The 17,980-nt window shown below is 36.4% G+C and overlaps 1 protein-coding gene across 3 annotated transcripts; it reads right to left on the minus strand.

Annotated features, from left to right (window-relative positions):
• Positions 1–10,270: 10,270 nt before the first annotated feature.
• On the minus strand, positions 10,271–15,946 carry LOC115957791 (protein JASON). 3 transcript variants are annotated; one of them, XM_031076121.1, is made up of 8 exons: positions 15,545–15,941; positions 14,839–14,887; positions 14,639–14,718; positions 13,071–13,318; positions 12,567–12,820; positions 12,022–12,344; positions 11,856–11,938; positions 10,271–10,655 (listed from the first exon to the last, which is right to left on the minus strand). In XM_031076121.1, exons 1-8 carry the CDS (start codon positions 15,725–15,727, stop codon positions 10,547–10,549), a joined length of 1,329 nt encoding a protein of 442 aa, XP_030931981.1. In that variant the 5' UTR covers positions 15,728–15,941; the 3' UTR covers positions 10,271–10,546. The 3 variants fall into 3 exon arrangements, with proteins under 3 accessions (XP_030931981.1, XP_030931980.1, XP_030931979.1); XM_031076120.1 differs by having other exon boundaries at positions 12,022–12,778; positions 15,545–15,946; XM_031076119.1 differs by having other exon boundaries at positions 12,022–12,820.
• Positions 15,947–17,980: the final 2,034 nt, after the last annotated feature.

The raw sequence follows: 17,980 nt of genomic DNA on the forward strand, positions 1-17,980 counted from the left end.
ACCATGGCCTAGCCCAATGATGTCACCCATCCCATCACTATTAGTCTGGATGGGTCCAATTACCATTCTTGGGCCCAAACGTGGTTATGTTCCTCAAATGTAGAAAATTGTGGTGTTATGTCACTGATACAATCTCCTAGACAATTCAAAAGACAAATGAATATTGGAACAACATTCATGCTCCTTCCATCAACAATCTCTTACCAAGGTTTGAGATAGCCAAGGCAGCTCGGGACTTCCTTGCCATGTTGCCTTGAAATTTCATATCGAGACCAAAATTTGTTAGATGCACCAATAATCAAGTCAATCCATTTTAAATTTTTATGCCTGCACCTCTACTTTGTGGGAACAAATGTAGATCCACCATTGAAAGATGCTGACGACATTGCACTCTTTGCCTAATAACATGATCGTCTTAAGTTCTGTCCTGCACTTATGCTGCCTTTTCTGTTCCCTCAAGGCTCAAGTAGCAATTCTAAATTCATCGATTCTGCTTGTTGCAAACTTATGACCTTTGATGCCTCACTACTTTCCCATAAAACATTCTTAAACTTCTAGTCCTGTCATTTATATTGTTGATGGTTTCATATCCTTGTTAGTCACATAGGGTCTATTGCTTCCTCTAGCTTGTCTATTCGTGATACTAATTCACCAGGTTCTGTCCATTACTAATTATCACTAATTCGTTGCTCTTTCCACTCCCCATAAGCATCACACTTATCATGAGACTAGTATTAACCCTCTTTGGTAGCAAGCTATGTCTAATGAATTTGACACTTTGCATAATATTACACTTGGGAAATGTTGTTCCTCTCTTTCTTTCTCTCTGTCTCTTTGTTTTTAACAATTACACTAGAGATTATAAAAATAAAAAATAAAAAATAAAAAAACGTTTCGAATTTTTACCATGAAAGCTAAAAAGAGTTTATATATGGTAAATTTTGAACCCTAAATTATGCATCAAAATTCAATTTCTTACCCGAATTATCAACTAAAATTTAAACCCATAGATTTTTGAAAATGGTTCAATGTTACCCTTGTCCGTCCTCTCCTTTTGGAAATTAAGTGATGCCTATGATATTAGCTTACAGACGTAACTCACTCTATAGTTAACTTTGATTCCTACTAACAAAACTAAGTAGTTTGAAGGAAACACGACTTGTATAACTGTGACTATTTTTTTATGATAAGTAAACAAACAATGAAAAATATTTAAGGACTATAGTGACACAATTGATTGTTTATGAACACAATTTAACCTTAAACCGTAGTTCAAAGGATAAAAATAGTAATTTGGCCTAAACAGAACGAATTAAGAATTAAGTTTTTCTCATTCAAAGCTAAATTTTTTATTAGAAAGGTAGAGCATGGGACAGCTCCTCTCATATTTGTTTTATCAAAAAAAATAAAAGGTAAAGAAAGTTTGCAAAATTGCATCATATAAAGAGATTTTAAGTATTACTGGAAAAGTTATCTTTTAATAGTAAAAATAAGGTAAGTGAAGGTGAATGACAAGATGGTAACTCTTATTTTGACAGCAATTAAGCAACACAACCAAAAAATTTCTTTCTTTCTTTTTTTTGTTGGTAAAACAACCAAAAAGATTTCTCAACACATATAAACAGACTAATTCATGATGGGAAGACTCTAATGCAAAACCACATGATTCTAATCCAAAACCAAAGACAAAGAGGCCTCCCAAATATGTTTGATTCTTATGGAAGCCCCACTTCAAAGCTTGAAGTTCCTCCCACAAAATGAAATGAAGTCGTTTTGAACATTTTGTAACTATGTGAAACATGAGACCTTTTGTTGTTTTGTACTTCAAGGACCAGCTGCTTACTCGAAAGCATAATTCTTGATTAGGTTACTAAGGCCTTAAGGAGACTTTATCTGTAAGGAAACTCCTGACTTATTTTTGCATTTCACCCTTAAGTAAAGTCCATTCAGTCCTTAAATTAACCTTTCAAAAAGAATTTAAGCAACCATAAGTCCAATGTTTGGTGACTTGCTGTTCATCCCGCCACAAAACCTTAATCAAGATTACAGACTCATTGAAGTGAGATGAGCTCTTCTCAATCTAAGCAATTTGATGTATTTCTTCCTATTTTATGCTTCTAGTTTGTTATCTAGACCCATAAAACTTCATCACTAGCTCTGCTACCAACTGTCAAAGCTCCTCCTAATTGATTCGAGTCGTTTCCGTTAATGTTAAAGCTGTCCTATAAGAAATATTGTAAATAAGATCCTATGCCCTTGTAAAATTGCTATCTATGATTCACCAATATGATATCAAAGTTCTGCCCACATCAAGTCTTTGGCTAAAATGTCCTAGAAGTTATATTTTGGAAGCAACTACTATATAAAGTACAAACTGGTTTGGAATTTGGGAGTCTATTTCAACCAAATAGATGCTTCACAAAATTTTCTCATCCATTATCACTAAACAGATATAACATGAATATGACAAAACTTAACTACCAGCCAAATATTTTGCTGCAAACCCAACAAAAAAACAGAGGTTTTTTTTATAACAAAACAAACAGCAATAAGAATTCTTCAATTACTAAATGGAAAAAATATGTAAATATGAGAACCCAATTTGAAATATTTAAATGTAAATAAAATTTCAAGGAGCACAGATGCAGAATTCACAAAATTAGGAAAATAAAAAGGGGTTTAAATTCGAAAGAGAGATTGAACCTTCAGAGCTGTGAGAACATCATCACTAGGCCCAGAGAAGAAAAGCGAGGGTTTGAGAGAGAGAGGAAAAGATGAGGAAGAAGAAGGAAATACGAGCAGCAAGTGTGATTGGAAATCAGAATTCAGATTGAAAACTATAATGGATAAAATCATGATATCCCCTCAGGTTCAGGTAGGTTTTCGTATCCACATGTGACTGCTGCTTCTAGCATTTTCACTTCTCTCCATCATTACTACTTTTCTCTCCCTTCCCGACCCCTCCGCTCTTCTTTCCCTACCAAGTCACGGAAAATTTATCAACTTATATCCCTAGGGTTTTCACTTTTTACTTCTTTTTTATTATTATTTTATAATATCAACGGTACATAGAAGGTATGGTCGACCTGTATTATTATACTATTATCAAACTTAGTTTTTTTTTTTTTTCGGGTAAATTCAAAAACAAATCAATGGCAACCTTTTTAGAGAAAATGAATAAAATCAATCAAGTTGATTAATTGCATCTAATGTCATTTGTTAATAATATTTCAATTCTGATAGTTTTGAGCATGACTGAAATTCTTTATAGTCATGAATCCATGATGATAAAGTGTTCAATGTTAATAACTCATTGTCAAAATGCTTGTAATTACAAATTTACAACTTTAAAAAGAGAGATAAATCTTAAAAAGTACCAAAAAATATATAGTTTAAGTTTACATCACTAATAATATCTGTAGGGACACAATTAGTAGCGACCCCAAAATAATATTGGGTTTGTACGTTTAAGGGCCCCAAACAATATAATTTGTAAAGCGTGGACTTGTAAGGCTAGGCCTGAATCACCGAACAGCGGTTAGTCGTGATTTCTATGGAAATTTACATGAAGATGAACCTGACATGTCTAACAAGACCTTCCTGATGTGTCTAACAAGACCTTCTGATGGGACATGAGTGGTTCCGGTCTTTAGACCTCGTCCGAGGAGCTTATTACTCTTATTATTCTCCTTCTTTAAGACTTCATGGTCTGGGAGACGACATCTTTTCCATTGGTTCTTTTTCCCTTTTATACTAACATTTACCCTCCCTCCAGTGTCCACGTGTAAGCTCCACTTCTGGGGTTGAGACTTGTCTTATCAGCCCGTACCTAGAGTGGTTGGGGGTGGTTGTAAAAGTTGAATAGTATGGTGAAGAGCATGGGCTTGTCAGATGCAGAGTTCTTTATTGCAGTATTGGCAGCTTTTTCACTTTGCCTGTTCCTGCACTGGGCTCGTCCTTTCCTTTAGGGGCTTTATGGGGTGCCGAGCATAAGATCGTCCTCGATCATATCCTTAGCCCTTTTTTGGACTTTCATTATGCATCCTCGGCAATAGTTCTCCTCGGCTCGGGCTTTGAGCCCTAATGTAAAGTGGGCTGGGGCCACAAATTCTCTAGCCCCACAATAGCCCCTCAAAATCCTGCTGCCCAACCTCTTGGTTGGGGAGGAGGGTTTTGGTGATGTCGGGCCCACATCATGGCTTGCCCAGCTTTGCCCTTCATTAATGTCGGTGTCTCTTCATTAGTCTGGGAGGTGCGTCGGATTATAAGACATTCCTTTAGATTTACTCACGCGGTGTCCTCGTCGTTTCAGTGCTCGAGGCGCGCCTTTAATATGTCCCCTTCACGAGACCACCCAAATCCTATGGTTCTAGACGGTGTTGGGAGTTGAGTAGAAGCTGTCTCGTCTGTAGCACTTCTTGGAAATCTGCGTAGATTAAATGCCACCCACTTGCCCTTCGTATAAGAAGCAGGATAAGGAGTCACCCCCTTTACGTACAGATCCTCCAGTCCCTTCAAATTCTTAATCCTTCAGCTGTGCTCCAAGTTTTCTTTGCCAGTGCAATTAAACCTTAGAGTGATATGTTTGAGGCACGAGTGGGGGTGAAGGAACCACACTCGCTCTAGAGGCACTGGGTCCTTCCGAGACTCAAGATGGCGCGGTCAGGACAGGGGAGACACAGACTCAAGACAGTTCTTCGCTTTCACAATGTGGGAGCGATGCATCCATCTCTTTCAGTCAAAATCCGAAGCAGGTGCTGGTCACTTCAGATTTTTGGTGTGACAGCAGTGGGGTTTCTCGTCGTCAGTACCATCCGCTCTTTCTTGAGCGCTGCTAATATGACACCTGCGTGTTAGGAGTCAGAGCTGATGCGAGGATTAAGCATCCCTGTTTCTTCCTCTCTTCCTTCACTGGTGCCTCTTTCCGCCTCCGCCTCTTCTTCTTTCCCACACCGGAGCTACCCTGGTGTTTCTACTTCTTCCTCTACTTCTTCTTCTCTTCCATCAGCGGGGCCATCTTGTCATGTATAATCTCTACCAGAGCAGAGTTTTGAAGGATTTATCTCTTCCTTGTATCTTTTTCTTTTTGCTTTTGTAGTTAGCTTTTGGTATAGGCTTACTTAAGCCCCTCATTGTACGCTGTACTGTTTCTTTGTCTTAATAAAAGATGATTCTGTTTTATTCTACATATTCTTTCTTTTCTGCCGTAATTACTTTGTGAATGGATGTATTTCATATGGGTATTTTTTTTATTTATTATTATTATTTTTTTTGAACGATACTTAAGGCAGAAACCCTTGTAACAAAAAGCTATTATTTTGAACTTATTGAGACTGTCAAGTATAATAATACCAAACTATAGTAGATTAAACATACAAAGACTAACCGTGATAACAGTTGAATGCCTTATATTGCGCGTGAGGCAGTCATCCGAGAATGAGTAACCTAAAATAGACCATCCAAGAGGGTCTCCAAGTATTAGGGGGCTTGGCCGTGTTCGTGATAACATATGAACTTAATCATTTTTGGCATCTGGTCCGAGGACCGAGGTATGGCTATACCGGGCCTAAATACTCGTTTGCGTTAGTTCCCTTAAAATTGAGGATCCGAAGATAGATCGGGACTTCTATTCGGTCCAGGACCTAACCCAATTTTTAATGGGCAATCTCTTCATGGGTCAAAGTCCGAGGATCATACAATACTCTGGTTCTGTCCAGAAGTTATAATAACAATGAATTAATAATAATAAAAATCTCTTTTAGGCTCGGGTCCAAGGACCATACGGTGCCTTGGTTCTGTCCGAAACTCATAATCTTTCTTTTAAGTAGTTGGTTTCCCCATAGGCTTGGGTCCGAGGACCATATAGTGTCTTGGTTCTGTCCAAAACTCATAATATTTCTTTTAAGTAGTTGGTTTCCCCATAGGCTCGGGTCCGAGGACCATACAGTGCCTTGGTTCTGTCCAAAACTCATAATATCTCTTTTAAGTAGTTGGTTTTCCCATAGGCTCGGGTCCGAGGACCATACAGTGCATTGGTTCTGTCCAAAACTCATAATATCTCTTTTAAGTAGTTGGTTTCCTCATAGGCTCGGGTTCGAGGACCATACAGTGCCTTGGTTCTGTCCAAAACTCATAATATCTCTTTTAAATAGTTGGTTTCCCCATAGGCTCGGGTCCGAGGACCATACAGTGCCTTGGTTCTGTCCAAAACTCATAATCTTTCTTTTAAGTAGTTGGTTTCCCCATAGGCTCGGGTCCGAGGACCATACAATGCCTTGATTATGTCCAAAACTCATATTTTTAATTGGTTTCGAGGATTAGCCCATCGACCAAGGTGTGGGGCGTTAACTTGATGTTGGAAGCCCCTAGAACTGCCCATGCCATTGACACTGCGAGGTGTAGCCCCTAGCGGAAATTTTTGTCAGGACAACAACAGCGTGTTGCTGGAAATGGAGGAGCTTTCGCAGATCCTTATTTGACAGAGGCTTGATTCTGCCACCACCTGTGCCAACGCACAAGCCTTCCCCACAGACGGCGCCAATTGTAGGGACACAATTAGTAGCGACCCCAAAATAATATTGGGTTCGTACGTTTAAGGGCCCCAAACAATATAATTTGTAAAGCGTGGACTTGTAAGGCTAGGCCTGAATCACCGAACAGCGGTTAGTCGTGGTTTCTATGGAAATTTACATGAAGATGAACCTGACATGTCTAACAAGACCTTCCTGATGTGTCTAACAAGACCTTCTTCTGATGGGACATGAGTGATTCCGGTCTTTAGACCTTGTCCGAGGAGCTTATTGCTCTTATTATTCTCTTTCTTTAAAACTTCATGGTCTGGGAGACAACCTCTTTTCCATTGGTTCTTTTTCCCTTTTATACTAACATTTACCCTCCCTCCAGTGTCCACGTGTAAGTTCCAGTTTCTGGGGTTGAGACTTGTCCTATCAGCCCGTACCTAGAGTAGTTGGGGGTAGTTGTAAAAGTTGAATAGTATGGTGAAGAGTATGGACCTGTCAGATGCAGAGTTCTTTATTGCAGTATTGGCAGCTTTTTCACTTGGCCTGTTCCTGCATTGGGCTCGTCCTTTCCTTTAGGGGCTTTATGGGGTGCCGAGCATAAGATCATTCTCGGCCATATCCTTAGCCCTTTTTTGGACTTTCATTATGCGTCCTCGGCAATAGTTCTCCTCGGCTCGGGCTTTGGGCCCTAATGTAAAGTGGGCTGGGGCCACAAATTCTCTGACCCCGCAATATCATTCCCATAAAAGTAACCAAAAAAAAAAAAAAACTAAATGTCATGGACCATGTCAAGTTATCAGCCTCCTTAAGTGCACATGTTCTTGTTGCATTTAAAATAATAATAAAGTTATATTATTTAAAAAGATTATTTAGGAAGAGCTAGAGCAGTGGAGGCATGGAACTCTGAGTGAGAGGGTGGAAAACTCTTTGGTTTGCTGGTTTGGACTTTTTTTTTTAGTTTAGTAACTTCAACATAAGTTTTGTTATTTGTGTAAGTAGACAAGTAGTGTCAGTAATTTAGTAGTGTTACTGTTAGCATATAGCCAAATCAAATGTCTTGAACTCTCACTGATAGTCCGATTTTAATGTTTTTCTATTTGCTTTGTTTACTTGTTTTCCTATCATTTTAACCTTTTTTTTAATAAAGTAAAAGGGTTGTCATGTGACTCATGTCACTCTTTACTCTTATTGGCTACTGGCTAGGTAGTAGGCTGCCAGCTTGTCATGCTTTGTATTTTATGTACCTAGTATCCAAGGGCATAGTCTAAATATTTTTTAGCGATTTTTTTTTTTAATGGGTCAAGTCACGGGTTAGCAAGGTTAGGTCGGGTTAACCCGTAAAAAAATTGGGTTGGGTCATGAGTTAACCTGTTTTTGCTTCGGGTCAAAAAATTTGAGTTCAAGTCAAGTATTTTTCATATTTGGTCAAAAAATTTAGATCCGTTTTGCCATGTCTAGATTTTTTTCTCTCACAATATGTGAGACCCACTTTATGGATTCTAGACTAGGCAAATGAGTTGAGTTTGGGTCAAAAACAAGTTAACCAAAATGAGTTGTAAATGGATTGGGTCGGGTCACGAGTCAATCTGTAATTTTCTTCACATACAAAATAATAATAATAATAAATGAAAAAAATTACTAAATGTCAAAATAACAAAAAAACTAAAAAATAAAAAAAATACATAAATGCTTAAGTTCAAATAAGTTAAAGGTTACGAATGATATTATTACCATAAAAATTAGATAATTTTCTATTAAGTACCCCCAAAAAAAAAAAAAAAGATGTAGTTTTGGGTTTTCCAAAAAAAAATTTACATTAAAAAAATTATATTTTTAGATTAAAAAAAAAAATACAATAAGAAGTGATAATAACTCGGGTGGCATTTTCAGGCAACAATGACACATTCCTTCGACTCATGTCCTCTTGTATACAAACTAATAATAAGTTATATTTGAACGAATAAGAAATTTTTGTAAGAAAATCTAGATTAGTTTAAATGAATTGAAAGTAGTTTCAAATGAGATTTAAATAGAATGGTTAGAAGTAATTTTAGATGCATTTAAAATAATTTTAAAATTGGTTAGAAGTATTACATATTCAAAGTGTATGCAAAAGTATAATAAATTCTAATTGAGATTTTTTCTTAATGTTTTAGACATTTAAATTCATTAATTTATATGTAAAGACACTTAAAACGACATTAAAGAATCACTGCACACCCTTGGGCGATGGTCACTCCACAAGTATAAGTGTTTGTGGAGTGTGGGGGACAAGGGTCAGGATTCAAGTCTCCAGGAGGGATGGAGTTTTACACACATATACACTTAGATTACTCTATCTTGAAAAAAAAAAAAAAAAAAAAGACATTAAAGATGAAGCGACACTTAGTATAAAATCAAAACCTATTTAAAACCTAAAGACACTTGGAATCAAATTGACAAAAAAAACAAAAAAAACAAAAAAAACAAAACGACATCAAAGATCAGGGGTGTCCACAGAACCCGTCCACCCGCCCAACCCGCCGGACCCGCCCGAACCCAAACCGCCACCACCCGAACCGACCAATCCGACGGTCGGCGGCGGGTCGCCACCCACAGAACCCAATCCCTTCGGGTCGGCCAGCGGGTTTCCTCCCCAAAAACCCGAGCCACCCGACCCGACCATAAAATCAACAAAATCCAATGAGATTGAAAGGTTTTCCGAAAAAGAGCTACTTGAAATCCACCAGATCTGGCGATATTTTTTATTTTCAGACGAAGATCTACTTGAAATCCACCAGATCCGGCGAGATCCGGTGAGATCTACTCCAGATTCGACAGATCCAACCAAATATCGGCCAGATCTAGATCGATCCGGCGAAATATCAGCACCGGCGGCGAAATATCGGAACTGGCGGTGAAACCCGAAACCGAACCGACACCAACCCGAAACCCGACGGACCCAAACCGGATGACCCGACCATTAAAACGGGTCGATTTCGGTTTCGATTTTTACCCACCCGAAAAATTCGGGTCGGTTCCGGGTCAGGCACAAACCCGACCCGTGGACACCCCTATCAAAGATGAAGCAACACTTAGTATAAAATCAAAACCTATTTAAAACCTAAAGACACTTGAAATCAAATTGGAATGCAATTAGTACACTTAACATAAAATTAGATGTAATTAGAATCTAATTTGGACTTTTATTCAATTTTCACTTTATTATAATTACTATATAACATGAAGTAATCCCACATTGGAAATGGTGGAATTGACTTTCAAAAGACAATTACAAATATCTGATTTTCAAAAGTTTGCTGGATTGTTTCTCCAATTATCAACAAAAAATAGATCAAACTTTTCTGTTTAAGGATGTTTAAGGTTTGCTCAAGTTTCAATCAGGTGGTCAATCAAAGTTTTTGTTTTCTGCAAAAGTATGCAAACAAATGTGCCTAACTTGAATTTGATTGTCATGACCATCTATTAACTGTTTTCAACCCTATTGAAAGTAATGACTCTTCAATTGTACCTCTTTATTTTCTATATATGCATGTTTGTACATATTCAGAATTCTAATTAACAAAAAGCACAAGAAAATCTTGAGAATTCTCTAGAATTGCTAAATATAGAATTCAAAGACTTTCTTGTATCGTAGAGGTGATTTACCAGTAACCAATTGGTAAACTCTCTTTGAATGAGGGCAAATATCATCTTAATAAATAGCTAACTTCATAAGGCTTAGATTCAAAGGGGCAAACAAAATTAAGAACGATTCAGAACCAAAGAGCCATTGATGCAGAGGATTTCCATTACTTATGTACATTACAAGCAGCTCCTATGCTGCTGAAAAGTCTATAACCACAAAAATAAGATTTCCAGAACCAGCACAATGAATCAATGTCTGGATACAAAACCAATACCCTTGTTCAGTTCAACGACGTAAACTTCAATTTAGGTTTTAGAAGTCACTACTAATTGGCAGTATATTGGCTGCAAACCAAACTCACAACACAATGGAGAAACGCCGCCACCACTATCTTTCATCAGAATGAAACTACTGACTTAGGATGGGTTGAAGATTGCAACTGAGAAAGAGCCGTATCACTTTCCTCGTTCTCATCAAAAGCTATTGGTTTCCCGTAGACAGGCTTCCTGTAAATCATACAGTTATATAATCAGACTGTCTATGAAGCAAATTTAAGATGTTAAAAAAAAATGTTTTAAAACTCTGAACTTTTTAAACAGGAAACCAGAAAAGGAAGCTGATGAAAGCTTTGGTAACTGTTAAGCTCTCAGCTCTTAACGAAAGCATAATTCGTTTTAAATGTTCTGGAGTCTTTCATTTATTTTTTTGCATTCACAGAAGCTTCTCATATTTATTTTACATTATATACAAATGATATTGAATATCCTTATTGTTAGTGGTGAAATTAACTTATGACTTACTACTACTTTGAAATTAACATGCATTTATAGAAAATGTAATAAGTAAAGATTTTTAATAACATCAGCTAACAAGTAAACGTAAATTCTTTTAAGTTAAGCTGAACTCTTGGCATAATGGTGGTATGTACATTCTTTAAGTAAAAGGCCAACAACATAAACATCAGTGTTATCATACAAAACCTACATTTAAGAATGGGAAACTTTACGATGATACATAGAACATGGAGTTAACATAATGCAAAAATAGGAATTGGTATGCCCTCGCCATACATATCATCACAATTTACCATGGTAATCAAAAGCAAGCCAAACCCTCACCCAGCAGCCACACCAAGGCTATAAGGTGAGGCGTCTTTAGAGCACTGAGCCAAGCAAGGCAAATGCCTTAAACAATGTTTAGGGCGGTAAGGCAAAAGTTCAAACACAACAAAACAAAGTATGTAAGTAACAGAACAATAAGGCTTTTATTTGATCAAAAAAATTAAACACAGCTTTTAAGACCACAACAAACAACACATTGGTATTTTTTTTCTTTCATTATTCTATTCTCTCTCTCTCTCTCTCTCTTTGATTTACAATTTGTAGAAGCTTGTTGCAGAACCTATTGTTGGATTATTAATTTACAGAAGCTTGTTGTAAAACGAATGGTTAGAGACTTGATTGTATATTAACAATACGATTTAAGTTCTACATGTATATTAACAATATTTAGAATTTAGCAGCTCACATCAATAGAGTTAATGCTGTTTTGACACCTTACACCCCAGATGATACAAGGCCTAGGCAACTTAAGGTCACCTTTTGCCTTTGACTACGTTGCAATTTACGTTCAAAAGCTACCAGCAATATACTTTAAATTACAGTCACACAGGACACAGTACACATCAAAGAAGGAAGCTAGCATACCTTTGAGTGATAACACTCTCTTCAGACAAAGCCTTTTCTAATCTCTCCTCAAATGGCGTAGCGTGCCAACTCACTTTCTGATCCTGCAAAAACAACCAGCATTCCTTAAATGAAGCTTTTCATTTCAAAGGCCTCAAGCTGAAAGAAAAGAAGCCACAAGACATACCTCCTTGTATTTATTGGTCGAATTTGGGATTCCATTCCCATCCCACCACTTTGGCGAAATATGAGATTGCTCATTATCATTCCAGTGAGCAGCAACAAGCCCAATGATTGGCCTGTCCCCAGGAGTTCTACCAAAATGAGGTTTTCTAGTAGAAGCAGGGTCAAAATTTTTACTATTCTCATCCTGAATGGATGGCAGTGGCTTCAACCAAGCAGACAGGCTTGCTTCCACCTTCAACTCTTTCCCAGACAAAGTTTCTTTTACCCCCGCTTCTGGCCTAGGGGTTGTAGTTTCGGGCAACTCATGAGATTCTCTCAGCTCACCTGAAAGTTGATGATAGTTAGGATCTTCTTCCCTCAATAACTTCCACTGAGAGTCACTCTCAACTGGGTTCATAACTGAATACACATACTGGGACCTGATTCGGGTCTTCCCATATGGTAAATTGTCAAAGTTTGCGGGAAAAACGGTTCCAGGTGTTTGCATCTCTTCAGACAGCTTAAGTGGGGTTGGATAAGGTGAAGGCTTTGACACACTCTGATTACCTGGTGATTCGGATTTCTTTTGATTTTGGCTAACATTTTCAGATGATGAGGAAGATGCATCAAAATCACATTGAAAACGCACAGACTTGCTCCTGCACTGAATTTCTGTGGCTGAAATCCAAGGTGAAACTGATGTTGCAATGTTTTCAGTCTGATTATCATGAACCCTGACAGCTGTATTAACACTTCCTGTTCCACTGCCTTCAGTTGAGCTGAAAGAGACCTTTCCAGTGTTATGTATGCTGGATATACAGCTAGAAGAGAGAGATGGCATTGGACAAATGTCAGGAAGCTATTAATCTTGTCAGGTGAATCAAAGTATTAACAAATAATTGGTGTCCACATTTCATAAATATAAACAATTAATACTACCAAATAGCAGACAGGTTGGCTTAGAAATATGGAAAATTCCCTTCCCATGACAGGTGTACTCAATAAATAATTAAAAGCATATCAATTGTTTCACAAACATAATCATTATAGAGAGAGTGGAGAGAGTACAACCTGCTAGGTGTCTGCTCTTGCAAACCTGATCCCTTTCCCCACTCTTCACTAAGTTTAATGGGAGTAGCGGCCTGCTCAGTTTGGTTGTCTAACTGAAGTTTCTTGATGGATGTGTTGGGAAGCCATGAATGGAATTTTGGAGGCTCTGAATCTCCATCATATGAAGGTGAAAATTTCGACTTTGCAGATGCTTTCCGAATTTCTGCAGGGGTCTCTGCTAAGGTACCACAAGCTTTAAGAAACCTGGCCTGCACAATTTATTTCATACAATCAAAAAGATACTTGTCAACAGTCAATAACAACCTTGACTAAAGAAAGTTATCCATTAGTGTAACCAATGCCCTATTTGAAAAGAATGAGGATGATTCTAGTATTTTGAGGATAACTCATGTAGTAGACAGATGAAACAGCCAATAGGTTTGCAATCACACATTCAAATCTGCTGAGATTTGTCATAGGGAAGGGGGATAGTTCTAGAATCCAGCACCCTAAAAAGCGCCTACAAAGACAAAAAAAATTAAATAATCTAACCAAAAAGAATATGGTAGGCCTTACAAACCATCTATACAACCAAAATGAAGCAAGAATTAACTACAGAATACAAACACCAGAAAATCAGTTCTGATTAAAGCTTTTATGCCACTTGTAAAATCAATATCAACGTGCCTCATAAATTTCATTTGCAATAGCATGCATATATGAATACTTTCTATATGCATGAAACCTCAACGTGACTCATAAAGCTTCGGTCCCAAAACTTTGAGGACGGTGCTATGAAACCTCCTAAGAGTTGGAGACTAATATAGGTCACCGTATGTATTTTTTGTCATTCTATTCTATCCAAAATCATACTTTCTATCACCTCTTTAATTAACATATCCTTGCTTACAGCATCTACCAATTTTGTTTTGGGTTCCTCTGCCTTTTTTTAATTTTCTCAACTTGAACTCATATCAAGCAGTCCCCCTCATCTTTTAATCAATAGGAGCTATCCTATCATTAAACCAAATTTCTTCATTTCACATCAAATCTTTCTTGTATTTTTACTTATCCATTTAGCATTCCCATTTCAAAATTTTCAACTTATGCCTATAAGAATACCAAAAAAAAAAACGCATGCAATCCAAACACATTAGTCCATTAAGGATGAAGAAACAAAAGCCTGATCTATAATGAATAACCAGTGTTTCGCATCATATGGGAAATAGTTATTAATTTAATTAGTCATTACTAGAAAAGTAAATTCTTTGGTTCACTTAATTTGCTGTGCTTCCAAACAAAATTAGACTACCATCTCTTCCAAAAGTTGAAAAGTAACATAGCAAAAACGCATGTATAAACATGTGTTAAGCAGAGGCATAATTCTTTGCTTCTACGCATAGCTTCAACTATGCTTATTCAAGGTTTAACACTATAAAAATCATTAAAAATTTAAAATTGAACACAATTATAAACACCTTCATGTAAACTATTGTTAAAAGTTTAAAGAGAAAATGTAATCTAAATTAGCATAATTGTAACAAACGCAATCTTTAGGAGCTTTCATGTAATGTCCAAGATCAGTATACCTCATCCTTGAGTGCCTTGTGACTTTCTGGAGATCTGAAACCATGAGCTTCCCTATCAGCGTGCGGAGAATCCTCTTTCTCTATAAAAAATTGAACCAATTTCAAAACAAATTCACAGCTTTAGATATTAATAAAAAGATCGATGTACTAAAAACAATTAGAACTGATATAATAAAAAACTCAACAGGAAAATTTTATACCTTCAGATAGAAAGAGAGACGCTAAACGATTTTGAGATATCACAGTTTCCTGATCATAACACACAGAAGAAAAGTGAGCAGGAAATCTCATAATTCACTTATTATCTGCTTGGACACTGAAAAAATGTATTCTCAAATTAAATTAAGCTTTTTGTTACCAATAAACTAAAACAACATAGATATAAAACAGACAAAATTCATTTGTATTATTTTCTTTGATTTTTCTCAGCAGCCAAACAGAAGGTAAGTTCAAATAATCACTCTTTTTTGTTAAATGTATCTCACGAAACCAATGTTCTGCTTGATTATTTAGAAAATGAACCAAAAACATGAAATCTTGAATCGCAGTCAACTGAACCCTAATTCGAAAAAAAAAAACACTAGAAGGCTCAAGACTTAATCTTGTTTTCTCTTCCCTCAATTTTCTCAAGGAGGATAAAGAAATGCTAAAATTTTCTAAAAGACGAAAGAAAATCCCTGTTTGGCTGCTTAGAAAGAAAGAAAGAAAGCTCATGAAAATCGAAGAAACTCAAAGAAAATCAAAATCCACCTTCAAAAACCACTACGAACCAGCACCTACGACAGACCTACTACTACATCAAGAAAGAGAGAAAGAAAGCGAGAGAGAGAGAGAGACACATTTTCTTTTATTTTCTTCTGTTAATTTTTCTCGGGAACCAAACATAGGGCGAGAGAGAGAAATGACCGTAGGCTTGGTGGGATCGGAGGAGACGAGGTGAGGGCGATGGCGGTGATGGTGATCGTCTTTGACACGAAAGCAAGCGAAGAAGCAACCCATAGCTCTGGAAACCGATCTGTCAAGAAACCCCACCACTGATCTACACACTAATCCCAACTCAAACTCACGCTTCCACAACCAGCATACCATCGATTTTTTGATAATTACTCACTACTAGTACCTATGTCCTGTCTCTTATCCTCTACACCTTTTCTTTTTTCTTTTTTCTTTTCTTTTCGCCTTATATACTTCTTGATTTTTAATACTCAAGTCATATGATAAGCGAATGAGAGCAGAATTTTTAGTGTGAGAGAGAGAGAGAGAGAGAGTTGTTGGGTCGTTTTTGAAATTTGAACTAAGAAAGCGAGGGAAAGTTACGGGTTCAGCAATGAATGTGAGTTTTTTGGGTTCGGCGCACTCGGGTTGTGTAAGTTGGAATTTTGTACTCGCTGTGTGTTAGCTGTTACTTTTGTTTTTTTTGTTATTAATTAGGGGAATCCGGGGGTTTAAATGCCAAAGTAATGATTAGAGAGAGCGACTAGTGCTGTTTTGGTCGTGAACGGCAGTGGGTGTGTGTGGTGCCATGTCTTATTATTATTACCTTATTGCCCGGTTTATTTAATTTCTTGACAAATTAACGTTTCTTTGTTTTTCTTAATTTGACTTTCCCCTTTGCTGCCTTTTGTTTACTACTTTTATGTCATTTCCTCTTTTTGATCCTTTAGGTAGATTCTATAGCCAAATCTCTGTGACAGAGAAAAATAATGCATAGGGCAATTGACTTTTGTCTTTAACTCGTTAGTTTTAGTAAATTATAGTTAATTTAATTGGTAAAATATTTTGTTATCAAATAAGAGATATTTATTTATATAAAAAATCAATCAACATCTTAGTATGATAATTAACAATAATGATCATAGAGTAAATATCATTATTTAAATTCTATAATGTATCTAATAAAAAAGATCTTGTCACCCTCTATTCTTTCCCAAAAAACATTTATTTAAAAAAATTAAAAGTAAAATAAGCAGATGATTACTATGGCCCAAAAATGAAATAAAATGTATATGGCAAGTTTGCTTTCAATTATATGTGGTTTTTGAATTGACAGTTATCCATAAAACTTCTAAAAACTCTTCTTCTTTTTTTTCTTTTTTTTTTTTTTGAGAAAGAATAAACTCAAAATTTAATTTAACAATTAAAATATTTTGAACACCAAATGATGTTGAGTTTGCTTCTCATTATAAGCTTTGTCAATTAACAAATATTCGACAAACTTCTATAAACTCAACTTAAATTAATAGCTACAAGTGTAATGAGAGAGAGAGATTTTTTAAAAAATAAAATAAAATAAAATAATGTTAAAACACCTTGATAATTTAGCAATATGTTTGGACTATAAGTTTGGTATCTCATCGTTGTATGACAAGAAGCTTTAGAAGTGATTCAGATGAAATATTAAATATATATATATATATATATATGAATTTCGTAATTTTAAATTTAAAATAAGAATAAATGATTTTAATATTATACATTTTTCTTAAAAATATCAAGATTTTTGAACTACACTCTTGATCTTTTAGATGAAACTTAAGTCGTTGCTATGCTTTTTCACCTTTATTTATGAAGAAAGTGATAAGTTAATCATATGGATCATATCAATGATAGATTTATATAAATAAATTAATATAATACTTAGAGCAACCACATGAGTTCATGTATTTTACACATCCATTTTTACACTAAAAACCTACTTTTTCTATTTTACACATCCACTTTTACAAAACACCCACATCAGTTCATCTATTTTATCACCTCTTTTATTTAAATAATCAAATTTCTCAATTTTTTTATTATTTTCTCAACTAACCCCTTATTATATGTGCGCTCTCTATCTCTCTCTCTCTCTCAACCCATTTTTTCTGAACCCATTTTTTCTGATACAGCTCTCTCTCTCTCTCTCTCTCTCTCTCTATACCCATCTCTCTACCCATAACCCATCTCTATACCCATTTTTGAATCAACTCTCCCTCTCGGTCTATACCGATCCACAGCTCCCTAGCTCCGATCATCTCTATACTGATCTCCCTTTCTGAATCATCTCTATACTGATCTCCCTAGCTCCGATCCACAAGCACCGATCAGTTAGTGTATCTCCTTAGCTACGATCAGGCAAGACCCATACCCACGAGCTCCAATCAAGCGAGACCCACGAGCTTCGATCAAGCAAGACCCACAAGCTCCGATCATTCCAGTCAAGCACCGATCTTTCTGATAAGCACCGATCTCTCTTTGTTGTTTGTCCGTTTGGGTTTGTTTATGTGTGGGTGTGTTTGTGTATCTCTGTATTTTTATTTTTATTTTTTACTTTTGAGCAAGTGTATCTTTATGTTGATTTGT

This window comes from Quercus lobata, chromosome 8 (assembly GCF_001633185.2).
Source record: "Quercus lobata isolate SW786 chromosome 8, ValleyOak3.0 Primary Assembly, whole genome shotgun sequence".
Classification (NCBI taxonomy): domain Eukaryota; kingdom Viridiplantae; phylum Streptophyta; class Magnoliopsida; order Fagales; family Fagaceae; genus Quercus; species Quercus lobata.